We start from the raw sequence: 23,554 nt of genomic DNA, 5'->3' as shown, positions 1-23,554 counted from the left end.
GGGGACTTGATTCTATGATTTTAAAATCTAGAGAGTGGAATTAAACTATTGTCCAAATTCAAGGACTAAAATGGCAAGCCCACCGCTAACAGATATTGTCCTCTTCGAATTTTGCCTTTTGAGCTTCCTCTCAAGGTTTTAAAACGTGTATGCTAAAAACAGGTTTTTACACCCTTATAAAGAATGTTTCGTTATCCTTCCCAACCGATGTGGGATCTCACAACCCCCCTCCCCCTTTGGAACCTAATGTCCTCGTTGACACTTGTTGCCTTCTCTACTCGATGTAGAACCACCTAATCCACCTCTTTTGGGCCCAGTATCCTTGCTGGCACACCGTCTCGTATCCACCCCCTTCGGGGATTAGCCTCTTCGCTGACACATCACCCCGTGTCTGCCTCTGATACTATTTGTAATGCTTTAAGTCCACAGCTAGTAGATATTATCCTTCTTTGACCTTCCCATCAAAATTTTTAAAACGCTTCTGTTAGAGAGAGTCTTCCACACTTTTACAAAGAATATTTATCTTATTATCGGAGATTTGACAAAATCACGAACCAACATTGAAACTTAAAAAGTTAGGAGAATGATATGATATTAAAGTTAAACTATTAAGTACCAAATTTGAAAATATGAGCAAACGAAGGACGAATTTGACTACTAAAGAGAGAACAAAAATGAACACGTATATAGCCATGGGGCCTCGGCGGTCCCACTAGAAAGCACCTGAGTTAGAGTAGAGCCCAGCCTTGTGGCTTGTCGTACAGTTCTGATCCCTCTTTTCTTCCAAAGCCCTGACCGATAGAAAAAGGTTATCGATGATCAGGTACAGCTCTGCTTCCTCCATTTTAATACTGCCCATTTGAATCGATACTGTTCTTCTCTCCTGTGCTTCCACGTGATTATTATTGTCCATGATTCTTCATCTTCATCTTCATACACAAGCAATCATCCAATCCAAATCCGAATCCAAATCCCCATTTTCCCTGCACCGAACGTGGTCGATTCCTTTCTGCATCGAAGCGGTTGCTGCTTTTTTTTTTGGCTGTTTTGGATTCCTCAGCGCTTTTCTTTGACTGGTACAGGTACTTGTATTTGCATGCCTTTCAATCCTATAATGATGTCTCACCATCCGCGCATCGAACAGTGATTTTAGATGATCCATTTGGAGAGAGAGAAGAGAGAGAGAGAGAGCGAGAGCGAGAGGGTCAATTGTGGATTCGGAGTTGGAGCTGTACTGTGGTAATGAGCTGCTAACTTTATTATGGATACAAATGCCCTTCTTTTCTTATTTAATGATAACCGAATTCGATGGTGGGGGACAAGTGAAAAGGGAATTCTCTTGTTCTTTCTCTTTGTCTCGAGGGGTTTTATGGGCTTCTCCCTCACTCTCACTATTTACTCTTTCGATCCTTTCTCCCTTCTGCTTAGCTTATAAGAGGTATCTGTTCGTATGTCTCGTACCGATTCCTGGTTAGTTTATTTCTTCTGATGTAAATCAATTCAGTTTGTAATTTTGTGTATTGCCTGTTTTTTTTTTAATTTTGTTCATTTGGAAGCAAATGTACATTGATTAGTTCTATGAAACTTCTGTTTAGTGGACTCTTACGAATGAATCTTGTCGATTTCTATTTATATTCTTTTCTCGGTATATTTGATTAGCCAAGTTATACCAATTTCAATATGCCCTTTTTTTTTTTTTTTTTGAATTTTGTTCATTTGGAAGCAAATGTACATTGATTAGTTCTATGGAACTTCTGTTTAGTGGACTCTTACGAATGAATCTTGTCGATTTCTATTTGTATTCTTTTCTCGGTATATTTGATTAGCCAAGTTATACCAATTTCAATATGCCCTTGATTTCAGTTACTGAGGAATTCAGTATTTTTTTTTTTTTTTTATTTGATCAGCCAAATAGCTGATTCAATTTTTTGGTCAATTGAATTCTCTTTTGCAGGAGATTCTTCTTATATAGTAGGGTTCTTCACCGTTAGAATATTGGGAATTCCTTCCTTTATTGCAGTTAGTTTTTTTTAATTGGAGCAGAGCACGACTTTTGATTCTAGACTGCGTGTTTCTGTGAGTATATAGATTTTTTATAATGGAAGAATTGTTTCTTAACCACAATCTTCTCTACTTCGGTTTATTTTTCTTTTTATTTTACCTCCTCTTAAAGGAACGCATTTCATTGCATTAGTGAAAAGTTACCAAAACATTCACTACTATTGGGAGTTTACGAAAAAAGCAAGAAAGAAAAAAAACTTGATAGTGCACACGGAGAGGATGCATAGTATTTTGCTAGATACATCCACTCGTCCCAATTTAAACACTTTCGTTTGAAGATTCTCTGATTTTTGTCATGCCATAAAGCCCTCACGATCACTTAATAGCAGTAATCTATAGCAACTTAGCCCTAATCTTAAATCTATGATCGCATGCAATCCAAGCCTGAATGATGCCTTTTATTCTTTCATTTTTTCTCAACGAAAGTTGAGTTCATTATTATAAAAAAATAAAAAAATGAAGCCTAAAGGATAGTATCCTTGGTTTATCAAGGACCCCAGAACAACCAAAGCAAAAAACGAAGAGTCTAAATATGTTTGGCTTGCAAGAAAAATGGAAAAACTGATGTTATTGGTCCTCCCCTGCCTTTCAGACAAAGTGCAGCAACTTGGACTTTAGATCAATGGAGGGGCATCTTCTTTGAAGCCTACTGGCAGTATTCATACCTTCCTGATAAAGAAGCCACACAAAGGGCTTCAACTTTTCTGGACCATTTATCTTCTAGATATGTGTCTATGCAATGTAGGTTGCAGTTTTGTGAGCTTTTAAATAAAGATTTCACAGTTAATTGGCCGATGGATGTTGGTAGTTATTTCCATGATTTAAGGTTTGATTTTAATTAATGGTCTTGAAAGAAAATTTACAAATATGTAAAGTAAACATTTAAGCATGTTAATTCAAGGGTGTGAAAGAAAAATTACATCTAACTCATGCTTGATTATCTCCTTCTCCAAGCCATTGCATTGCATTCACTAAATTACGAAACTACTAGTTTTCTGTTATATTGCTGTTTCTCTTAGTTTAGTAAGAACGCCCATGTGTGAACTATGGACCAGTTTTTTCTGATCCAAGATTTGGCACCAAGATGCAGCTATCAACCCTCAACATTATATGGTGCTAGACATTAGAACTTACACAGTAAAATTATTCTTGTGCTAATGGGGAATCTGTAGTGGTGCAGATTGAAGGCCTGTTTGAAAGCCAGGTTTAAAACAATTTTCTCTTTTTAGAAATTAAGAAAATAACTGTTTTTGATGTACAATTGTTTTTGGTAGAATAATATTTAAAAACATGCTTAAGGACAAAACTATTTGAAAACAGTTATCTACAAAGAAGTTTTAGGAATGGTTTTTTAAAAATACACCCAATAAACCCTTGAAATGGTGAATGTAACTGCTACCATTTGGTTGCTGTGTTTTAATTTTTTGAGGTACTTTTTGCCTTCATTTATGATCATATTTGATTTATTCCAGAGCTTCCCAAGTGGATGATATAATTCGTATGGATGGTCAACATTGGGGAAACATATTGGTTTTAAGAACCTAGATGGAAGTCATGGATGTCATGGTGCAGAAAATTTGACCTGTGCTCATGGAAGATTTCCAAGGGTAATTTCATCTTTAACCAAGTGAAACTCTCTTCTACTTCTGTATCTTTCAACGCTGTCATAACCTGCACACTTTGTTTTTTAGTCAACATATTTGAAGAGCATTTGTTCTTTTCAGGATTACTGAGAATGTTTTCGCAAATGGAGATGTATATATCGGCAGTTTCAAAAATAGTTTGCTATATGGGAAGGGAAAGTACACTTGGTTTGATGGAACAACTTATGACGGTGATTGGGAAGATGGAAAAATGACAGGTAAGGGAAAGATTATCTGGCCATCAGGAGCAAAATATGAGGGTGAAATCTCCGGTGGTTATCTTCATGGTTTTGGCACCTTCAACTATTCTGATGGGTCCATCTATAATGGAGATTGGAGGATGAATATTCACCATGGGATTGGACAAAAACTATATGCTAATTTAGACATTTATGATGGATCTTGGAAAGAAGGGATGCCTGAAGGTTGTGGTAGATACTTCTGGAGTTCTGGAAATTCTTATATTGGGAACTGGAAGGGTGGGCAAATGTGTGGTAAAGGGATCATGAAATGGGTAAATGGTGATCATTTCATTGGCTTTTGGTTGAATGGATTTCGACATGGTTCTGGGGTCTATCATTTTGCTGATGGTGCATATTACTTTGGATCATGGAGTAGGGGCCTCAAGGATGGAAAAGGAACATTTTATCCTGCTGGAAGCAAACCACCATCCCTGGAGAAGTGGCATAACTTTCTTGGTTATGATATTCATGGAAAAGGGTTTCTATCTCGTACGCTGTCACTAAATTCAGAGAAAGAAAAAGCTCCAAAGCATGGCCTTAAGCACAGTTTCTCAGAGAAATTTTCCGTCACTGGAATTTCAAGTGCTGGACTATCAAATTGGCCTAGGTCGATGGACATAAATTGGGGCTTAAGTGATCCTACTCGAGAAGCATTAGCTGATGAAGATTCTTGTATGATGTCCCATACATCTGACCAAGGTCAACATAATGTAGCATATAAGGATAGAACGGTTTATGAAAGGGAGTACGTGCAAGGAGTGTTGATACAAGAGAGGGTTAAGGACTATGAAGAAATATTTCATAGAAGTAAGGAACAAAAGAAAACTACTGTCAAAGAAGCAAGAAAGGTGTCATGCATTAACTTCTTTGAAAGTCGTCGGAGCTACTATTTAATGCTTAATTTGCAACTTGGTATAAGGTAAATCTGTTAATTTTATGACTATGTAGGTTAAATTTGTTATGCTAAATGACTCTAATCTGGACCACAGGCTGCCTCATATTTGCATATAATGAGAATTTTTGTAAGCAATGAAGATAGAATTAGATTAGTTTGAAAGGATACCTAGATAAAACAAATGCCGAAAATATTCTAATATAAATCTTTAGTAGTAGCACAAGTAACACTTCGATGAATACTATCATACACATTCCCATAAATTGTACTTGACAAGAACTGATCCACATAATTATGTATCACAAAGTTATTTTTTTTTTCTTTTGCTGATGATGGCTATCATAATTCAAGTTGAAAAGAATGAGAGATCTAGAAATTTGAGCATAAGAATAAGAGTTGCTTGCAACTTCTAAATTATTGTAGGATGTAGCCTCCCAAGTTCTTCGATCTCGCATTCTCTCATCAATTTCCTCCTAAGCTCAATCTTTTTTTTTTCTTCATTATCTTTAGTTACTATGATGTCATCTACATATTGAAGCACGGTAAATTCCCTTGATTTTGAGCCCTTGATAAAGGGAGTGTGATCTCCTTGACTTTGCTTATATTCACAATTGTTCATCACCTTTGTGAATCTTTCAAACCACGTCCTTGACGATTATTTTATTCCATAAAGAGCTTTTCTTAGCCTCCGCACTCACTCCTCTAGTTTTCTTCAAATCCTGGGGGAATGCTTATGTGGATTTCCTCGTCTAGATCGTTGTGAAGGAACATATTCTTCACATTATACTGTGAGAGCGGCTAATTTAAGTTAGCAACCAAGGATAACAATATTCTTATGGTATTCATCTTTGTAACTAGAGCAAATGTCTTTCTATTCCGTAAGTTTGAGTATATCCCTTAGCTACCAACCTTGCCTTGTACCTTTCCAAAGTTTCATCAGCCTTGCACTTCGCTATGAAAAGCAATCTGTACTCAACTATATTCTTCCCTTTTGGCATATCTACAAGCTCCCACGTGTTGTTCTTTTCCAGAGAATGCATCTTCTCTCATAGCCTTCTGCCATTTTCTTTTGGATAAAGCATCAGAAACTGTATTAGGTATAACAATTGAATTTAGACTCACAATAGAACTTTTGTGTGATGGAGATAATCTTTCAAGATGGATATAATTTGATAGAGGATATAAGGGCTGTTTTGTACATTATCTAGTGTGTTTATGAATAGTTATGATATTGTCATCTATTGGTCATCTGGAGTTCCATTTCATACCTGTGTTGCATTTATTTTTTAGTCGTTTCGAATGTTTAGACTTTTATTGGTTCTGAAATGACTTTCCAAGTAGCATATACATGATAGAACAATGGATCTGGCACTGAAGGTGGATTGGACGATTTAGGAGGTGGCTTTATTCTACCTTGATCTTGGTTTGTAAGTCATGATTGGAATTGGTAGTAGGAGTGGACTCAATAGTTATTGTTCCTATATTCTCAAGTTCAATTGTTTACCACACTTTCTTCAATTACTATGTTCTCCCTCTGAAGAGTGGTATTAGAGAAGAAAGATTTGTGCTCGGTGAATGTCACGTCAATTGAGTTGTACGACCTCCTAGATGTTGGATTGTAACATTTGTACCTCTTTTTTGTTGAAGAGCACCCTAAAGGACATACTTAATTGCTCTAGGATCGAGTTTGTCTCTTTGAGCAAGGTTTGAGACCATTTGATGTTTGAAAGTGGTATGAAATTGATTGACAACTTCCATTGGGCTTAGATTATTTAGGATACGAGATGGGAGATGATTAATCATTTGGGTTGCAGTAAGAACAGCCTATCTCCAGTAAGACTTTGATATGTTTCCGTGAATAAGCAAAGCTCGGGTAGTGTTTAGAAGGTATCCATTTTTCCTCTCGGTCACTCCATTTTGTTGTGACATAATAACACAATAAGAGTTATGAATAAGGCCTTAAGATCGGAAGTATGGAGATAAGGTTTGATTGAAGTGATCTTTAGCATTGTCCGTTCTAAATATTTTAAATTTGACTCCAAATTGAGCCTGAATCATTGTGTGAAAGGTCAGAATAATAGTACTACAATCAAATTTTTGTTTGAGGAGGAATAACCATGTGACTTGAGTGCAATCAACAATTAATGTGAGGAACCAACAATCACTAGATATTTGGAACACATATCAATATGAATCAAATGAAAAAAGTAGGACTTTTATTATTATTATATATGAAAACATATACGTGTATGTTTGACATGTTTGACAGATACACATGTAGCATGATGGAAATCAAGAACTTTGAATCCTTAAAACAAATTTAGAAACTTAATTTTTAAACTCTAAATGATGGATGATCCATGTGAAGTTGATGTATCCAAATCACATATTTATTGATGAACTAAGAAGGGACATAGGTGAGACGCTTATTATTCTCTGTAATAATTGCAAGTAATATAGGCTGATGGAACTTCCTCTATTAGTGATGAGATTTTTTATTTTTCTAACATGATAGTGGAATAAACAAGCGGGAAAAACATTGGGTGGGTCTTGGCCATGGTGAATGGTCGTCAACTATGAAGGTTTCACCGATTAGTGTAGACTTTAGGTTTAATTAGCAATAAAGGCTTACTTTGTATTCTTATTATTCATCATAGAAGAAAATAGGCTTATTTACAATACAACTAATTCTCTAGAGAAAAGAAAACAATATAGAAAAAGAAACAAACAATAAGAAAAGGAAATAATTAAAAAAAAAAAAAAAAAGAAGAAGAAGAAGAAAAAAACAGGAAAGAAACATGACAGAAAAGGAAATATTAAAATAAAGGAAACACTAGAAAATAGGAAATAGAGATTGCACCTATACTCCTCAAATTAAGGTTATTCCTACGACAACCTCTTCCAAATAGTTTGGTTATTTCCCTTTGAAGGTGAATCAAGTCCAATTTCTCAGTGAGGAGCGCCAAATTCTCCAGCTCTCTGTCGGAAGAATGACTTTTCATATTCAAGCCTTGACTGAAAGTTACATTACAAAGCAATGTGGATTTCAATGAAGTTTTGAATGTGAAAAGTAAATAAAAACTTCAAAAAAAAATGTAAAATTTTAGGACAAAAAGTTAAACCTAAATTGTTTGAAGATTGAGAAAATATTTATATCTTTCCCATAGAAATGTAAGTCAGAATAACGATGGAAAAAAGGATCTAGATACAGCCCTCTTGCAATTACTCTAGAAAGCCAAGGTGATGGTTTACTGGTTATATATTTAAGTTCTTGCCATTCATACAGAAAGATGTTGTCTTAGCCTTATATTTGAAACTAGGAACAGAATGCAAAGCTGACCCGACCAGATTATAGACAGACCCATTCAGCTATGTATTTGTTTCTAAGTAGCGCTGTATTCCACCTACTCAGTTCTTATAACCCATGAGGCAGTTGATGAATGGAGGAACGGAGAGCATCGTTTTCAATTTAGATATAAAAGATGCTCTTATCTGGGATTTCTGAGTTTTTCCTTTGTGAAATTACTCTATTTAAAAAATTTAGGCTAAATTACAAAAATCACTCCTTCCAAAGTTGCAATATTACTCTTAATCTTTCGTAAATGTTTCAAAACTATCCTCGAGATATGTTGGAATGTTGGACGGAAATTGGGATCTCGAACAAGTGTGGTAGTAATTTGAAACCACGTGGCGGTATTCGGATCCTAATTTTCTAAATTTCCGAAGTTTTATGACATCAACAAAATATGTATTTCCTTTTTTAAAGATAAACTTTTTTCATTGATTAAATGAAAAATCATATAAGAGTAATTTGCCAACTAGTGTATTTCCTTTTTAAAAAATGCTCTTATCAAAATGGAATGGGATTTTCTTGATAATCTCGGTTAATAAAGGGAGTTTGCTAAGATTACCCTTAAATATCAATTTCCTTTTCTCCTTTTTTCAGAATAGATTATTCCTGAAAGGCTGGATAATCGGTAAACAGTGTTTTCCCCATTTTTAGTGACTGTCCAAATTATTTATCTTCAATTTGCCAATGGTACATCTTCTCTGCTTGTGACGACATTGAAGTTACCAGTCTGCTTAGTATTGTTAAGATTTTCCAATTGTGCCTCTAGTTATCATTTAATATGAGCTAAGTACCAGGCTGCTGGCATTAAAGTTTTAGAGCAGGATGTAATCTTTCTTGATGCCCACTATCTTGAGAAAATTTTATAGGAGTTTTCTGAGTTATAACTATAATGGTTAGAATTAACCGTCCTTAATAAAAAGTTATAGGTAACTCTTTTTTAAATATTTAATTATTCAAATAATTGTTTCTCAAATTAAGGGATTAACGTTATTCCCATAAGTAAACGAATGCTAACTAAAGACCGGAAAATAATGCTTCCTAAAGGTTGTCTGGAGTTTATTTTTAGGCCTGTTCATGAGATGTCTAAACTGAATAAATAATAATGCATACTAATTATCTTATTTGAAGTTTTCAGGTATACTGTTGGTAAGATTACGCCAGTTCCCATGCGTGAAGTTCGATCTTCTGATTTTGGAAGACGGGCTAGAATAGTGATGTACTTTCCTGGAAAGGGCTCTCAGTTTACACCTCCACACTATTCTGTTGACTTTCATTGGAAAGACTATTGTCCTATGGTCTTCAGGTAGTTAATAATCTACTGCACCTCATTCACAAATTTCTTATTTATTATTATATCATCATACTCATTTGCACTCTATAATTTACTGATATGTTCTTCTTCGTTCAAATAATGATCATAACTTAGAACCTTTATTTGTTATGATTATTTTTTCATAATATTAGGAATTTGAGGGAGATGTTCAAACTAGATGCAGCCGAGTATATGATGTCCATATGTGGCGATGATGGTCTAAGGGAACTCTCATCTCCCGGGAAAAGTGGAAGTATCTTTTACCTTTCTCAAGACGATAGATTTGTGATCAAGACTCTGAAGAAATCTGAGTTGAAGGTTTGAAGGCATTAAACTAAAGATCCCTGGCTTGACTTTATTAGTTAGTGAATTCCAAAACCCACTTTCCTATGATCTTTAGTGCACTTTCTTAAAAATTCAATTATGATGGTTTGGCACACCTCCATAAAGATGGCTACAGGATTGCTTCTTTAAAATATAGTTTTCCTGTATTGCAGGAAACATATCCTAAAAAGGCAATTCTACTGTGCTTGATTGATATCATGTCTGAAAGAAGAATTTCTTTTTTAAAATATTAAAATCGTTCAGCTTTAATGTACATATGTTAGGATGATACCCTGAGATTTACATATTCTTGGGGCCAAAAGAATGGGGAGGACAGCAAGTTCAGCTGGTCTGGTTGAAAAAGTGGTTTAGAGGTAATTTTGATTATTTTTAAGCTAGAAGAATGTAGAGAGTTACATAACTGGATAATGTTTAAAAGGAAATACTATTTTTGGATGGAGTAGTTTTTCGCATTTAACAAAGGGCTCAATAATTGGTAAACATAATACCAGAGAAATTTCTACTCAGGAAACTAATATAAAGAAAAATACTCAAAAAATAAAAGACTTATTTTAATCTGAACACAAAACTACACTCCCCTCAAGCTAGATTGTATATAGAATACAAACCAAACTTGGAATTGAATTCATCAAAGTTTTCCTTCGGTATACTTTGGAGAAAATGTCAACAACTTAATCCATACAGAGATTTTTTCAACTTGCACCCCAAGCTTCTGTTAGAATGGTTCTCCATTCTAAAAGGAACTTGGATAAAAACTTCTTCTTTGAGATAAAAACTTCTTCTTTGAGATTACCATTCAAGAATATATTCTTGACATCAAGTTGATAAGAGGTCAGTCTTGATTTACAACTAATGATAAAAGGACACATAAAATGTTCAATTTGCCAATGAGAATAAACATCTCTTTGAAATCTATACTATAAGACTTGGTGAAGACCTTGGCAATAATTCTTGCTTTGAATTTTTCGACATGGACATCTGACTTATATTTAACCGTGAAAAATCATTTGCAGCCAACAATATTCTTTCCAAGAGGAAGCATTGTTAGAGTCCATGTTCCATTACTTTCAAGGGGTATAATTTCTTCATCCACAACCTTTTTCCACTTTCGGTCTTTAAGTGCATCTTGAATAGTGTTTAGAACTTGTCCAACTGAGTTACAAGGGCATGATAAGACGAAAGCACATATTTTTCAATTGGATGACTGATAAAACTTTTATTGGTGGGTGCAACATCTTTTATTAAGGGAGCCATTGAAGTAATATTCCCATGAGCGAGATTCAAAGAGGATAAGTCAGGTTGAGGTGGTTGATATTTCGAGTCTTGCAAGGTAGCCTCTTTCCTTCCCTTGTAAACAATAGGAGTTCGACTTTGTCAGACTACATGTTAGTTAGAAACAATAGGTTGATCCAACATAGAAACATGTAGCTTATTTGGAGGAGAGTTTAAAACCTCAACCACAATGGGAGTAGAAGTTGTGACACATGTAGACTCAACTTTCATTGGTTTTAATTCCCTCATATTCTCCCGTTAATCTGAGACTTGCTGAAAAAGGACTGGTTGTCAAAGAAGGAAATTTCCATAGATGATTTGGAATATCACTGGCAAACATGAGAGAACGAGCTACCTCAAAAAGGTCTCTGAAATCACTGTGGCTTAGTGCAAAAGAGTTCAAAGATTTGTAGCTCACACTTGGATAACTATTTTGGGTATGTTTGGAAGTTGACAAATTTCGCACTGAAAAAAAGACATGAATTCCTGTTGATGAATAAATGAGGAAACAAATTTCTCAGGATACAAAAAATTTGGATGACCCAAATGAAAGCACCATAACATTATTTGAATTTCGCTTGACAAGGACCTAGAACGGGAAGAGGAATCGAGAATAAGACTAGTAGAATTGGAAGGACTAATGATTTGAGTTGAAAGACAAGCCTGGATGATGTTTTTCCTGAAAGTAGAGGTCACCATGTGCTTAGCATTGCTAATTACCTACCGAGATTCACTTCCTAAAATTCATCCAAGTTTAGATGTAACTTAAAGATCAGTCCAAGTCACTCATAATTTTGCTTACTGACATCAAATTACAAGTCAATTTAAAACGCAAAGGACATTACAGAGTAAGAGATTGTTTGATAATTTTATTGACTCCATTTATTTAACTTCAGAGAGAGATCCATCTGCAATTCAAACTGATGAGTGACCAGATTGTGATTTGAAGTCATTACAAACAGTGATGTTGCCAGTCATGTGATATGATGCTCTAGAGTCTACAATCCATTGTTTTTATATGTTATACTGCATGAAAAAACATGGTGAGATAATACTCTAATGAGCAAGATAACGAGTGGCCTTATGTTTTGTCATGGTGAATGAGAAGTCAGTAGATTCATCTATTGAGATTGGACAATTGAGTGAGCCATGACTGCAAGAGAGAAACCGTACCAACAATCAAACTTGTATTCTTGCAGCTTGGTGACTTTACCAAATGGAGCTAGCGGAAGAGAGAAGGTAGATCAGATTGAACTTACAAACACAAAAAGGCCCACAAACGTGGATCTAATTTTCTATAAAGATAAGTCCATGAAAATGAGGATTGAATATAGACCCACGAAGGTGTGGCCAAGAAGGAAGGAGAACAATGACAATCTTGCCTTAGAATATAAGGGAAGATCATAATAAGTTTGTGGCAGCACAGTGGATTGAAAACACATGGGTGGACGATTATGTTGTCCAACCCAGTACTAAAACTGTGGGCCGAATAAACACGAACTAGGAATAAGTCTCTCTTTTAAGGTTGGGGAATCTGCTAAAATATAATGGAGTAGGAGTACTTTAAATACTTGACAAACAGAACAGCAAACCATGTATGATAAACTGTTTATCAATAAAGCAAGGATTTAGAAAGCTTGGGTTGAAGTATGTTGCTGGATGCTATCCTTAACTCACTCCACTCGAGAAACCAACATCCTTCTGCAGACTTCGTTCTTACAAATGCTGTTTTGCTTGTATTCTCAGTAAAAGAAGAATGACTTTGTAGAATAGACTTTGATTAGAACTAAAAATTTCTCTGTGAAATCTTTTGGAAAATCTAATGTTAAATCTCAAAACTTCTGTATTAATTTGCAATAAGCCAAAACAGCTAGTTAGTACAAGTATTTATAGGCTGGACAGCAGCCTTTTCTAAACAAAGATAAGCCAATCAGCTAAGACCTAAGATTTAAACAAGAACCACGGTTAAACAACTTTAGCCATGCCTAAAAAACTTAACAAAGAACACCCAAGAAGCAGGTACAAAGGCCCAAGAAACCTCATAAGAAATAGAAGAAAGCCTTCAAGAAATTCACTACATCAAAATCTCTGGGTAACTCTTATTATGGATGATGTGAAAAACCGACAGACTCAATATGCATAAACCACTCCCTTAAGAAAAGGAGGTGGTTGAAGACCTCTTCCTTTTGTTTAATTCTACAAACCATTTTAAAATAATAAATAATTAAATATTAAATAAGTAAATAACAAAATATAAACATCTTTAAATTACCAGAACTATTATGAAGAAAATCAGATTAAACATCTTTTCTCTTGGGGAATGATCAGGTTAAGAAATCATGTCAGAACCTGATTAACAGTATTTCATTTCTCCAGGTTTTACTCAAAATGCTTCCTAAATCTTCTCTTGGGGAATGATCAGATTGAAAATACATGTCAGAACCTCACTAACAGTCTATTTCCTTTCTGCAGGTTCTACTCAAAATGCTTCCTAAATATTATGGTCATGTAAAAGAACATGAAAATACTCTCATAACAAAATTTTTTGGTCTCCATCGCATAACAATTTATGGTCACAGTAAGGTATCTACTGTCTGCTATATGGATTTATCTTCTTTTATGCTAAACTTGTTGGTTTTCACCTCTAATCACTCCATTTATATCTTATCAGGTACGCTTTGTGGTCATGGGAAACATGTTCTGCACAGAATTAAAAATTCATCGTCGTTATGATCTGAAGGGCTCAACTCTCGGGAGATATACTCATGGAGATAAATCCAGAGATGGTATAACAATGAAGGATCTCGATTTGTCATATGAATTTCATATGGACAAATTATTGCGACAATCACTTTTCAAGTACTTTCCTTCTCTTAGAAGTAAATTTCTATAGGTAGCACTTCGGTCAATGAATAGTCTTTAAGATGTCTGGATAATGAAACTGGATACTAAATAAACTCTATTTTTTAAGCACTTAAAATTATGATGGCAATACAAAAAAAGGACAAAATTATATTAAAAGCTTTTCTTGTTTTTTAACCGTATGATTGCAATTGGAAAACTTTTTTTGTTCTTGCTTGTGGTGGACAATTTAAGTAGGATTATTTGTCTCGATCCTTTTTCGTGTTTCCCTTTTTTGTGTCATTTATCCTTGATGAGGAATCTTTTGGTGGCAGATGTATTTCCCTTTCCTAGACGTTTTCTTTGCTCATGCTTGGGTTTTGGCGTTCTTTTCATCTTGTTTCCCTTGTTTGTGTCATTTGTCCTTGATGAGGAAGTTTTTGGTGGCAGATGTATTTCACTTTCCTGGACCTTTTCGTTGCCCATGCTTGGGTTTTGGCGTTCTCCCTTCTTTCGTTGATTGGGGAGGTTTCTTGTAGTCTGAAGAGTAGGAATGTTTGTTTTGAGGCCTTGTACTTCCAAATGCTTCTCTTGCAAGTCTCTCTTTTGTAGTATGGTCAATCCCTCTCCCTTGAGTGGTGCCATTGCCTGACTGTGGAAGGTGAAAATTTCAAGAAGGTTAAGTTTTCTTCATGAATGGGTTAACACCTTGGATCGAGTTTTGATAAGGTTGCGAAATTTGATTAGGTTGTTTTGTTGCATTCTTTATAGGCAAGTGGATGAGGACCTTGACCATATCCTCGGGAATTGTGATTATGCATAAGCAATCTAAAGTTGTTTTTTTTCGAGGATTTTAACTTAAGTCTGACTAGACATTGGGGCTACAAAGAGATGCTTGTGACAGATTAGGGTGTGTGTGGTTTTGCGGGGTATTTGAAGTGAGGAATAACGAAGTCTTAGGAGGGTTTGAGACCTTAGAGTGATGTTTGGACCCTAAAGAAAATCAATCTCGAACTGTAAAATGGAGACACTATTTTCTTGTATGTTTATTGTTGTAGTTTCCTTCATAGAATTAGGCTAACTGTTAATTTTTTGGATATATGATTGGCATCCTTCTTGTATAAATATTGCTATTTCCTCACTCACTAAGATGTCCGAAAATTACTCTCATACATAGCTTCAGACCTTTGTTAGATTCAACATCTCTTAGTGAGCTATGATGACCAAGTCATTTTATAACTATTCATTAGGTCTTATTTTGCTTGATTGGAGACCCTTTAGTTTGCCTTTTTCTTTTGTGGGACACTTTTTTGGTGGCTTCTTTCTTTTTTTCTCCCCGTGAAAAGAAAAATAGATAATGCTCTAAGATTGGAAATATGGGAATAAGGTTTGATTGAAGTAGTTTCTAGCATGTTAGTTCGAAATGTTTTGATTTTGACTACAAATTGGGTTTGAATCATTGAGTGGAAGATAAAAATAATATTACTAACATCTGATTTTTGTTTGAGAAGGTTCACTCTTTCACAAGGTAAATAGGCTTGCTTCTCTCCTTCACCTATTTCTTCTTGAACTGCTTGCTTCGCTCCTCTCTGTCTTAGCCTTTCAACCGGCCATTTCCTACAAATTATCCTTATTGTCAATAGCAGATTTGAACCCCCAAAAATGACTTCTCCGGTCGGAGAACGCATTAGATATTTACCTAAACCAGTAGGTCCTTGAGCGGATCCAACGTTAGCTCCAAGACGTTGGTCTCTAACTAGAATAGCCATGTGACCGAAGTGCAATCATCAATTAGTGTGAGAAATCAACCAGCACAAAGAATATTTAGAACTTGGACTTTTGAGAGTCCCCCATATATCACTATGAATCAATTGAAAAGAGGTAGAACTTTTATTTTGACTAATGGGAAAAGATATCCAAGTAAAACAAATTCACATGTATCACAATGAAAATAAAAAACTTGGCATCTGTCAAACAAACCTGAAAACATAATTCTCAAAACTCTGAAGGAGGGATGACCCATACAGAAGTGATAAACCAAATCCCATATTTAATGGGAAAACTAAAATATGACACAGGTGCATAACTGGTTGTTCTCTCAGGTAATTCTTCCTAAGTCCAATCGTTAGTTTCAAGACTTGTTCTTGAAAAACACAACATGAGGAGGAGAAAATAACCCTACAGTGGCAGTCATGAGTAAGCTTTTGTAAGGAAATAAGGCTATTAGGGGACGTGTAGACCGTTTTAGTGTACGGATGAGAGATGAATGCATTGCCCATTCCTGCAATGGTTGCATTGGTTCCATTTACGACTGTATTTTTCTAGTACTTAGGCATGAATTATATGTTTTAAAATATTGCAAGTGAGAGGTCATGTGATTAGTTGCACCGGAGTCTAGAATCCAAAAGTTAACCTACTTATCTTTGAAGGATTTATATAAAAAGCGAATAAAGAATTATGAGATTGTCAAAACGTTGGAACTAGATGGTTTATTGAGGGAGTACAAGAACACCTTCAATCTCTCAATTTCTTTATTATTGAATCTACTAGTCTCCAGAATGAGTGGCTTTTATTCTGATTTGGACTCCTCGGTGATGTACGCTTGTGCCTTCGACATTTCTCCTTTGTTTTCCAAACCATGATTTTTTTTGGCTTTCCCAATTTTTTCATTTTTGGTTGGGAGGTTTTCCATCCAACTTTCAGCAACTCTCCTTCGTCTGTGGCGGTTTCCTGTAGTGGGCACACCATAAGTTGTCTTTTTTACTTCCATTGGTTGTTAATTCCATTATTTCTATCTTTCTCTAGAGCAAAGGCTGATGTATCTAAAACTGGGTTGTTTGTCAAGCATAAAGCTTCGTTTGTGATCTTCGGCTAGAATAAGGAAAATTGTTTCTTCTAGGAACGATATTTCCTCTTTTTTGATGATTTGTACACGAACTTGGTCAAACTTGTTGTTGAGACCTGCCAAAAAATTACAGAATACCCAATAATAATCAAGTTCTTGCCACAATGTTTGCAAGACATTGGCATGTTCAAGGACAGTTTTTCTTCTTACTTCATGGCTCCGGTCATTTCTTGATTTCATAGATTTGAGCAGCATTTCTTCTCTAGGAGTAAGTGTGACGAATTAAATTTCATATGGCTTGTGCATTCTATAAAAATATACATGTATCATTGATGGATAGCTCTATAGAATCACAAAACCATGACATTATCATGGAGTCTTCCTTGTCCCATACAGTAAGTCTAGGATCCGTCTTTGCTGGTTCTAGTCCAATGAGGTGCTGAAGTTTTCCCTTTCCCTTAAGGTACATCTGCACGATATGAGACCATTTGAGCAAGCTTTTTCTGTTCTGTCCGTATGACAAAGCAAATGGGTTGAAGAACACCCGTCTTGAGGGATATGGGCTTGTGGTGGATAGGAATATGGGCAAATGGATGGGGAAATGTGGGCTTACGGTAGAGGTGGGATTGCGGTGGACGTAGGCTTAGCTCTTCTGGGATTGATTTTTTTGTATGCCCCTATATTCTTTCCTTTTATCTTAATGCTCAATTTATCCAAATTTTTTTAAAATTTGTATTTAGATTTCAAAATAGCCGCTGATGCTTCGTTGGGTTTAGTTCTATCCCTTTTATTCTAACATTTTTTTAATAAATCTCCACCACTAAATAAATAGTATTTTAATGCCACTTCACCAGATTGATTGTATTCTTGCAATGGTTGATAGTGAGACAAAAATGAAACCTTTTAAATATTAAGACAAAATTAAATAATTATAGAATTATATATTTAGCTTATTTTTCTCTCCAGATTGATATAATGTTCACTAAGAGTGAGTTAGAAGTCAATGTAACATGACCACACTTATCAAGTTAATTCTTTCTTCTTTTTTAATGCTAGACAAATTTCTCTCGATTGCATGTTTTTGGAGTCTCTGAACATAATTGACTATAGCCTACTGCTCGGAGTGCATTTTCGACCTCCTGAGAAACTGAAGGCTTTGTTGGAACCTCCTGCTACAGTTCATAATCCTGATAATTTACACCATGATGATGGTTAGTTTCCTCTACCTTGACAATATTACCTCATGAACTTGTTCAGTTTCTACATTGACGTTAATGAACACTACTGTGATTTGAATGTTTTGTTCATTGTGGATCTTACTAGAATTAATTAAGTCTTATATTACCAATCAACCGAAAGCTTAAGATGATGAGTTACAGTATATTTTATTATATCAACATCCACTTTTGCGGATGATATTGTTATTTGCTCACAATAATCTTGCACTACAGAGTATTAGGCTCAAGCCATTTTTCTAGAAGACTTAGTTACAAATCCTTAAATTCCCTAGTTCTAACCCCCAAGTTTCACTCGTTTTCTTATCACCTCCCAAGTCACAAGGTGCATCCTTCTCTCCTCAACTCCTTCCCACAAGAATCTCTCGTAAGATTTTCAATAATCTTACATCGAACAGAGGGTCCTAGGAATACGTATTAAAACTGAACGAATCAAGGTTTATCTTTTTCCTTTGAAGAGGAAGCTTCTCTTCTTCTCTTCCTCACCTTATCTACCATGGAGTTCCAAAAAGAGTATGAGTCTAGGATCACTCCAAGAGGAAGACCAAGATAAAAAGGAAAGGACCATCTCATGCCCCACACGAGCGCCCACCTACCCACTTTCCCTCACTTTCTATGGAAAAAAAATTTAGCCCCATGATCTGACATTTTCCTTTATTAATCGTAAGTCCCGACATAGACTTGAAGAATGCTAAAATATAATTAAACAAAAACAATGACTCCTTTTTAGAACAAAAGAAAATAGTATCATCTGTGAACTGGAGATGGGATACCAACACTATATCCTTGCCCACCTCAAAGCCTTCTAGAATCCTACCTTTCATCCTTTTAGATTGGAACCTAATTTCTGCAGTTATGGTTTTGTCTTCTTTGTACACCTGTTCAAGGGAAGCTTGGTTTCTTTGAAAAGAAAACGGTTCATACACAACTTAGTGAACTGAAAATTTATTCCCAAAAAAGAAAACCGGTGGCACTTTCAGAATCTTATCTTTCGTTACAATATGTTAAAGGGGTCTTCTTTTTCCCTTTAGTTGCCATTCTTTTCCTTTCCTCTCAAGAAGGAATGTGTTACAGGCCCAAGTTTGAGATCGAGTTATGGGTCTCTCTTAAGTGGAGGTAGACGGTGTTTATGTGGGGGGAGAAGTAGAATTCTTATTTTGACCTATTTTGAATAATTGTAAGACTCCAATAGTGGGAACCTTAATACCTCTAAGTTTAAGTACTCAATTGAGAATTTTTTGGTACCATCTTCATTGATGTTTATGACTATTAATGAAATCATGACTCAATCATGGGGGATCATTCTCATAAAACAAAGGAAATAACTAAAAATAGAAATAAAGTGGAGGGCTCCTTACAATACGGAAATTGAAAACAAAACTGCAAACAGAAAAATTCACTAATGGGTTCCATACATGACTACTTCTGCCACGAGTGTATTGCGTGTACACTTATAGTGACATTGTATCATAATGTGTTTTATTTATCCTCTTCTGTTATTGCTATGTTGAGGGTGGACTTTTGCTATTAGGGACTGTTGGATGGAGGGTTTTATGTTTGTTTTATTTAATATTTACGTTACATAGTTTTCTGTATTCATTCCTGATGTTGCCTCTACTTTGGAAGTTTAAAGCTGAAAAAGCTGATGGTACCGTCCTCTTTTTGGTAGTATATGGAAATGTCTTTAATAATACACCAACTATTCGTTTATGTTTTTGCTCTTGACCTCCTTCCAGAAGGTGAATCTTCAGTAAGCGAGCCAATGATTTCTCCAAAGGGTCTATTACTTGTAACACATGAACCTAGCTCTGTAACCACTGCTCCTGGTCCTCACATCAGAGGAAGACCATTGAAGACCTACTCATTAGGTGACAGAGAAGTTGATGTATTACTGCCTGGTACAGCGAGGTCAGTTTTCATTATTGCTATTTCGTCCCGTTTGACAACAATTTTGAAAGATCAAACATATATATATTAGGACGAGTTTTATCGAATGTGGTCTACATTTTGCCCATCTTTAGTCAAACCGTACATTTTGGTTTTGGCCTTATAGTAGTTTGTGACGTTTTCCTACTACTTCGCAGTAATATTTATAAAGCTCTAGCATGCCAAGATTTAAGACCAACCGTCTCTACTAAGTACTAAATTCCACATAAATCTACAATGTAAGGCTTTCAGGACCAAAGATTCACTTTCTTAGGGATTTTAACCTTTTACCGAGAGGTGAACATAGCAGCCCTCTGACTGGAGAACATTGCTGCCTTCTAACTGAGCGAAAGGGGCAAAGAATAGAGAAAAACGAACAAGAAGAAACACCCTCGGACTGATTAGGATCCCAAGCTCTTGCAAATGCCTTCTCCCATGATAAACCCTATGATAGAAAATAATAGGAAAAAAGCCTGCCACTGTCATAAACCGCCATCTATAATAGCCCAAGTCCACCGCTTGCAGATATTGTCCTCTTTGGGTTTTCTCTTTCGAGTTTCCCCTCAAGGTTTTTAAAATGCGTCACCCTTATAAAGAATGTTTCGTTCTCCTCCCTAGCCGATGTGGCATCCCACAATCATCCCCTCCCCCCCTCTTTCGGGGTCCAGCGTCCTCACTGGCACTTGTTCCCTCCTCCAATCGATGTGGGACCCCCCAAATCTACCCCCCTTCGGGGCCCAACATCCTTGCTAGACCAGTGCCTCGTGTCCACCCCTCTTTGAGGCTCAGCCTCCTCGCTGGCACATCGTCCGATGTCTGGCTCTGATACCATTTGTAACAGCTCAAGCACACCGTTAACAAATATTGTCCTCTTTGTGTTTTCCCTTTTGGGTTTCTCCTCAAGGTTTTTAAAGCGCGTCTATTAGGGAGAAGTTTTCATACCCTTATAAAGAATGTTTCATTCTCCTCCCCAACCGATATGGGATCTCACACCACATCCACTGACTCAATGTGTATGAGAAGACAACAAAAACCAAAAGAAAGCGAGGATGACTTGGAGGCAGACAAAATCGAGGCAACCAAGTGCAACCCCTAATCAGACAAGTGATAAAGGGCGCAACTTATACCCCTAAAGGGGCTTAACATCCACCACCTATCCCTGACAGAGTATTTTACAGACCTAGAAATAATGGAAAAGTCAAGGTAATAATAATCCTTTTTCCTAGAGATTTTCAACCCAATACTTGGGCCACTCAAAATGGTGCAGATCATACATATAATGATTCTATACCATAGAGTATGAGATTCCTTGGACAACTACCACAACCATTTTTCTAGGAAAGCCTTATTTCATAATCTCAGTTTACCAATGCCTAAACCTCTGGCCTCCACTTTGAAACAACCTCTCACCTGGCACGATAAGATCCACCGTCCTTGTCCCAAATATAAATGGGAGCTTACTAACCTCATAACCCACTAACGACCCCTAAGAGTCTACTTTAGAGGGTTCACAATTTAAACCAATGATCATACTTTTCTCTCCATTTATCAAGGTCTGAATTAGCTTCAAAGAATGACAAAAGGCCATTAAGATTAACAACAGAGGCCTCCTTCCCTGCGTGGAAAAAATTTTATCATTAGGAACTAAAGAAGGGACACATGAATACTCTCAGATCCCACTTTAAAGCCCTCAACTAGACCCCAACGTTGCCTATCGATACCGACCAGATGAAATTTTCAGTTGTTTCTTTTCTTTGAGTTATATTCAGAGCCTATTCCAACGTTAGTTTTTCTTAAAGAGGTGGAAAAAAATTTCTTCTCCCAAGATTTAAGGAGAAATAGAGGACCTCTCAAATAGAAATCGTAGAGATAAGAACCGGCCTAGATCTGAATGTCATATACCTTCTCCCACCTTCACACAAGTTTTTCACGAGAGGAGAAAAATGGAGAAAGAAAATGAAAAAAATATAGATGTAAATAGTTGCACTAAATTAGTTAATAGTTGTTACACATAGGAACCGAATGAAAATCTATATTCAAATTTAGGAACCAAAAATGTATTTTACTCTTCATATTGTAATTGTAAATATAAAGTTTATAACATAATAGCCAACTAAATACTTAAACCTTTAATTTTTACTAATGTTTAAAACGTTTCGCCAGGGAATAATATAAAAAACCTTTTGGGTTCTTACTCTTGATATTGAAAATGGAACGAATTGTTGTTATTTGAATGATAACTGTGGACAGAGAGTGAAATGATGCTTTTTAGTCAGATCATGCTCATAAATTATACTTCTTTTTCTTCTTTTGGCTCTGAACAGCTGACGATCTTGAAATTTTCCTTTTAATATTGTCTTAGTAGACATTTTTTGGAAACTTAATTCCTTGTGACTTTCTCTTTAATCTTCGTTTGGTGAGTGGATTTCAAGAAACTCTTGAAATTCTCTCTTGAATTTCCATTTTATTGAATTAGAAAATTCTCTCAAAACATCTCGAGTCATCTTCCGTTTCGAGGCATTTACATGAATCGAAGATAAATACAATACCGTTTGTAATTATCTTTTTTCTTTAAATTTAAATGTTTCCATCGAGTTAGGAGTTTGAAACTCTGAATTTGAAAATGCAAACAAACTGAAACTAATTCAATATCAAGAAAATGCCTTTGATATACTTGTTGCAAGAAACAGTTGTAAAAAAGATATAATAGAACTTAAAAGTGTTCGAGGATGGTTGGGCGGAGTCCCACATTGACTAATTAAGGGGATGATCGTGGATTTATAAGTTAGGAATACATCTCCATTGGTACGAGGCTTTTTGGGAAAACCAAAAGTAAAGCCATGAGAGTTTATGCTCGAAGTGGACAATATCATACCATTGTGGAGGTTCGTGATTCCTAACGAAAAGTAGATACAGATGAAATTATTGTAAACCAAAATTAACAAAAGTACTCGAATCAACTTTCGTTTTAATAAATAAAAAAGGGCCTAATATAGATTAAGGTGTGGTAATTAGTTACACAGAAATTTCTGTACTAGCAACAATGTAGCACATGATTAACAGCCATTTTCTTTTGTATGTGCAGATTTCGAGTGCAGCTGGGAGTAAATATGCCAGCCCAGGCTAGCCACAAGCTTCTCGATGATAAGTCGGAGTCTTCAGAAGTAGAACTTTTTGAGTTATACGACGTAGTTCTTTACATGGGCATTATAGATATACTGCAAGAATACAATTTGAAGAAGAAGCTAGAGCATGCGTACAAGTCTTTAAGATTCGACCCTCTTTCGATATCGGTCGTGGAGCCTCATTTGTACGCCACACGATTCAAAAGGTTCTTGGAAAAGGTCTTCCATGACTTGCCATGAAAAATGTAAGTAAACCAGCTTGTATGTGTATTTGTATTTTGGTTTTTTGAGCTGTGCTCTCTTTCCTTTGTTTTTGTTGTCCTTATTGTTTTCTGTGTTAGATGATTTGCTTAAGTTGCCTTTGAAATAAAGAGTACAGGATCATTTTACAGTCAATTCATTGTAAAGTTAATAAATGTTTATTCAATAAATGGACCATAGTTTTATTCTACTGAGACAA

The 23,554-nt window shown here is 35.8% G+C and overlaps 1 protein-coding gene across 10 annotated transcripts; it reads left to right on the top strand.

The window, feature by feature from the left end:
- Positions 1-728: 728 nt before the first annotated feature.
- On the top strand, positions 729-23,554 carry LOC111463932 (phosphatidylinositol 4-phosphate 5-kinase 8-like). 10 transcript variants are annotated; one of them, XM_023107909.1, is made up of 12 exons: positions 785-1,076; positions 1,145-1,239; positions 3,152-3,265; positions 3,534-3,668; positions 3,786-4,865; positions 9,329-9,496; positions 9,658-9,823; positions 13,595-13,705; positions 13,794-13,981; positions 17,865-18,019; positions 19,780-19,951; positions 23,055-23,554. In XM_023107909.1, the coding sequence occupies exons 4-12, from the start codon at positions 3,652-3,654 to the stop codon at positions 23,332-23,334; spliced, it is 2,337 nt and encodes a 778-aa protein (XP_022963677.1). In that variant the 5' UTR covers positions 785-1,076; positions 1,145-1,239; positions 3,152-3,265; positions 3,534-3,651; the 3' UTR covers positions 23,335-23,554. The 10 variants fall into 10 exon arrangements, with proteins under 10 accessions (XP_022963674.1, XP_022963677.1, XP_022963675.1 ...); XM_023107906.1 differs by lacking the exon at positions 3,152-3,265 and having other exon boundaries at positions 729-823; positions 1,083-1,239; XM_023107907.1 differs by lacking the exon at positions 3,152-3,265.

This window comes from Cucurbita moschata, unplaced genomic scaffold, assembly GCF_002738365.1.
Source record: "Cucurbita moschata cultivar Rifu unplaced genomic scaffold, Cmos_1.0 Cmo_Scf00029, whole genome shotgun sequence".
NCBI classification, from domain to species: domain Eukaryota; kingdom Viridiplantae; phylum Streptophyta; class Magnoliopsida; order Cucurbitales; family Cucurbitaceae; genus Cucurbita; species Cucurbita moschata.
The sequence above is the reverse complement of the archived record's forward strand: the minus strand, read 5'-3'. Positions and strand labels throughout refer to the sequence as shown.

Bases quoted from the DNA above. Each gene is read 5' to 3' on its own strand.
- LOC111463932 (XM_023107906.1), top strand. The intron at 18,020-19,779 runs GTTAGTTTCCTC...ACCTCCTTCCAG, and splicing joins TAATTTACACCATGATGATG to AAGGTGAATCTTCAGTAAGC. The intron at 19,952-23,054 runs GTCAGTTTTCAT...TTGTATGTGCAG, and splicing joins TTACTGCCTGGTACAGCGAG to ATTTCGAGTGCAGCTGGGAG.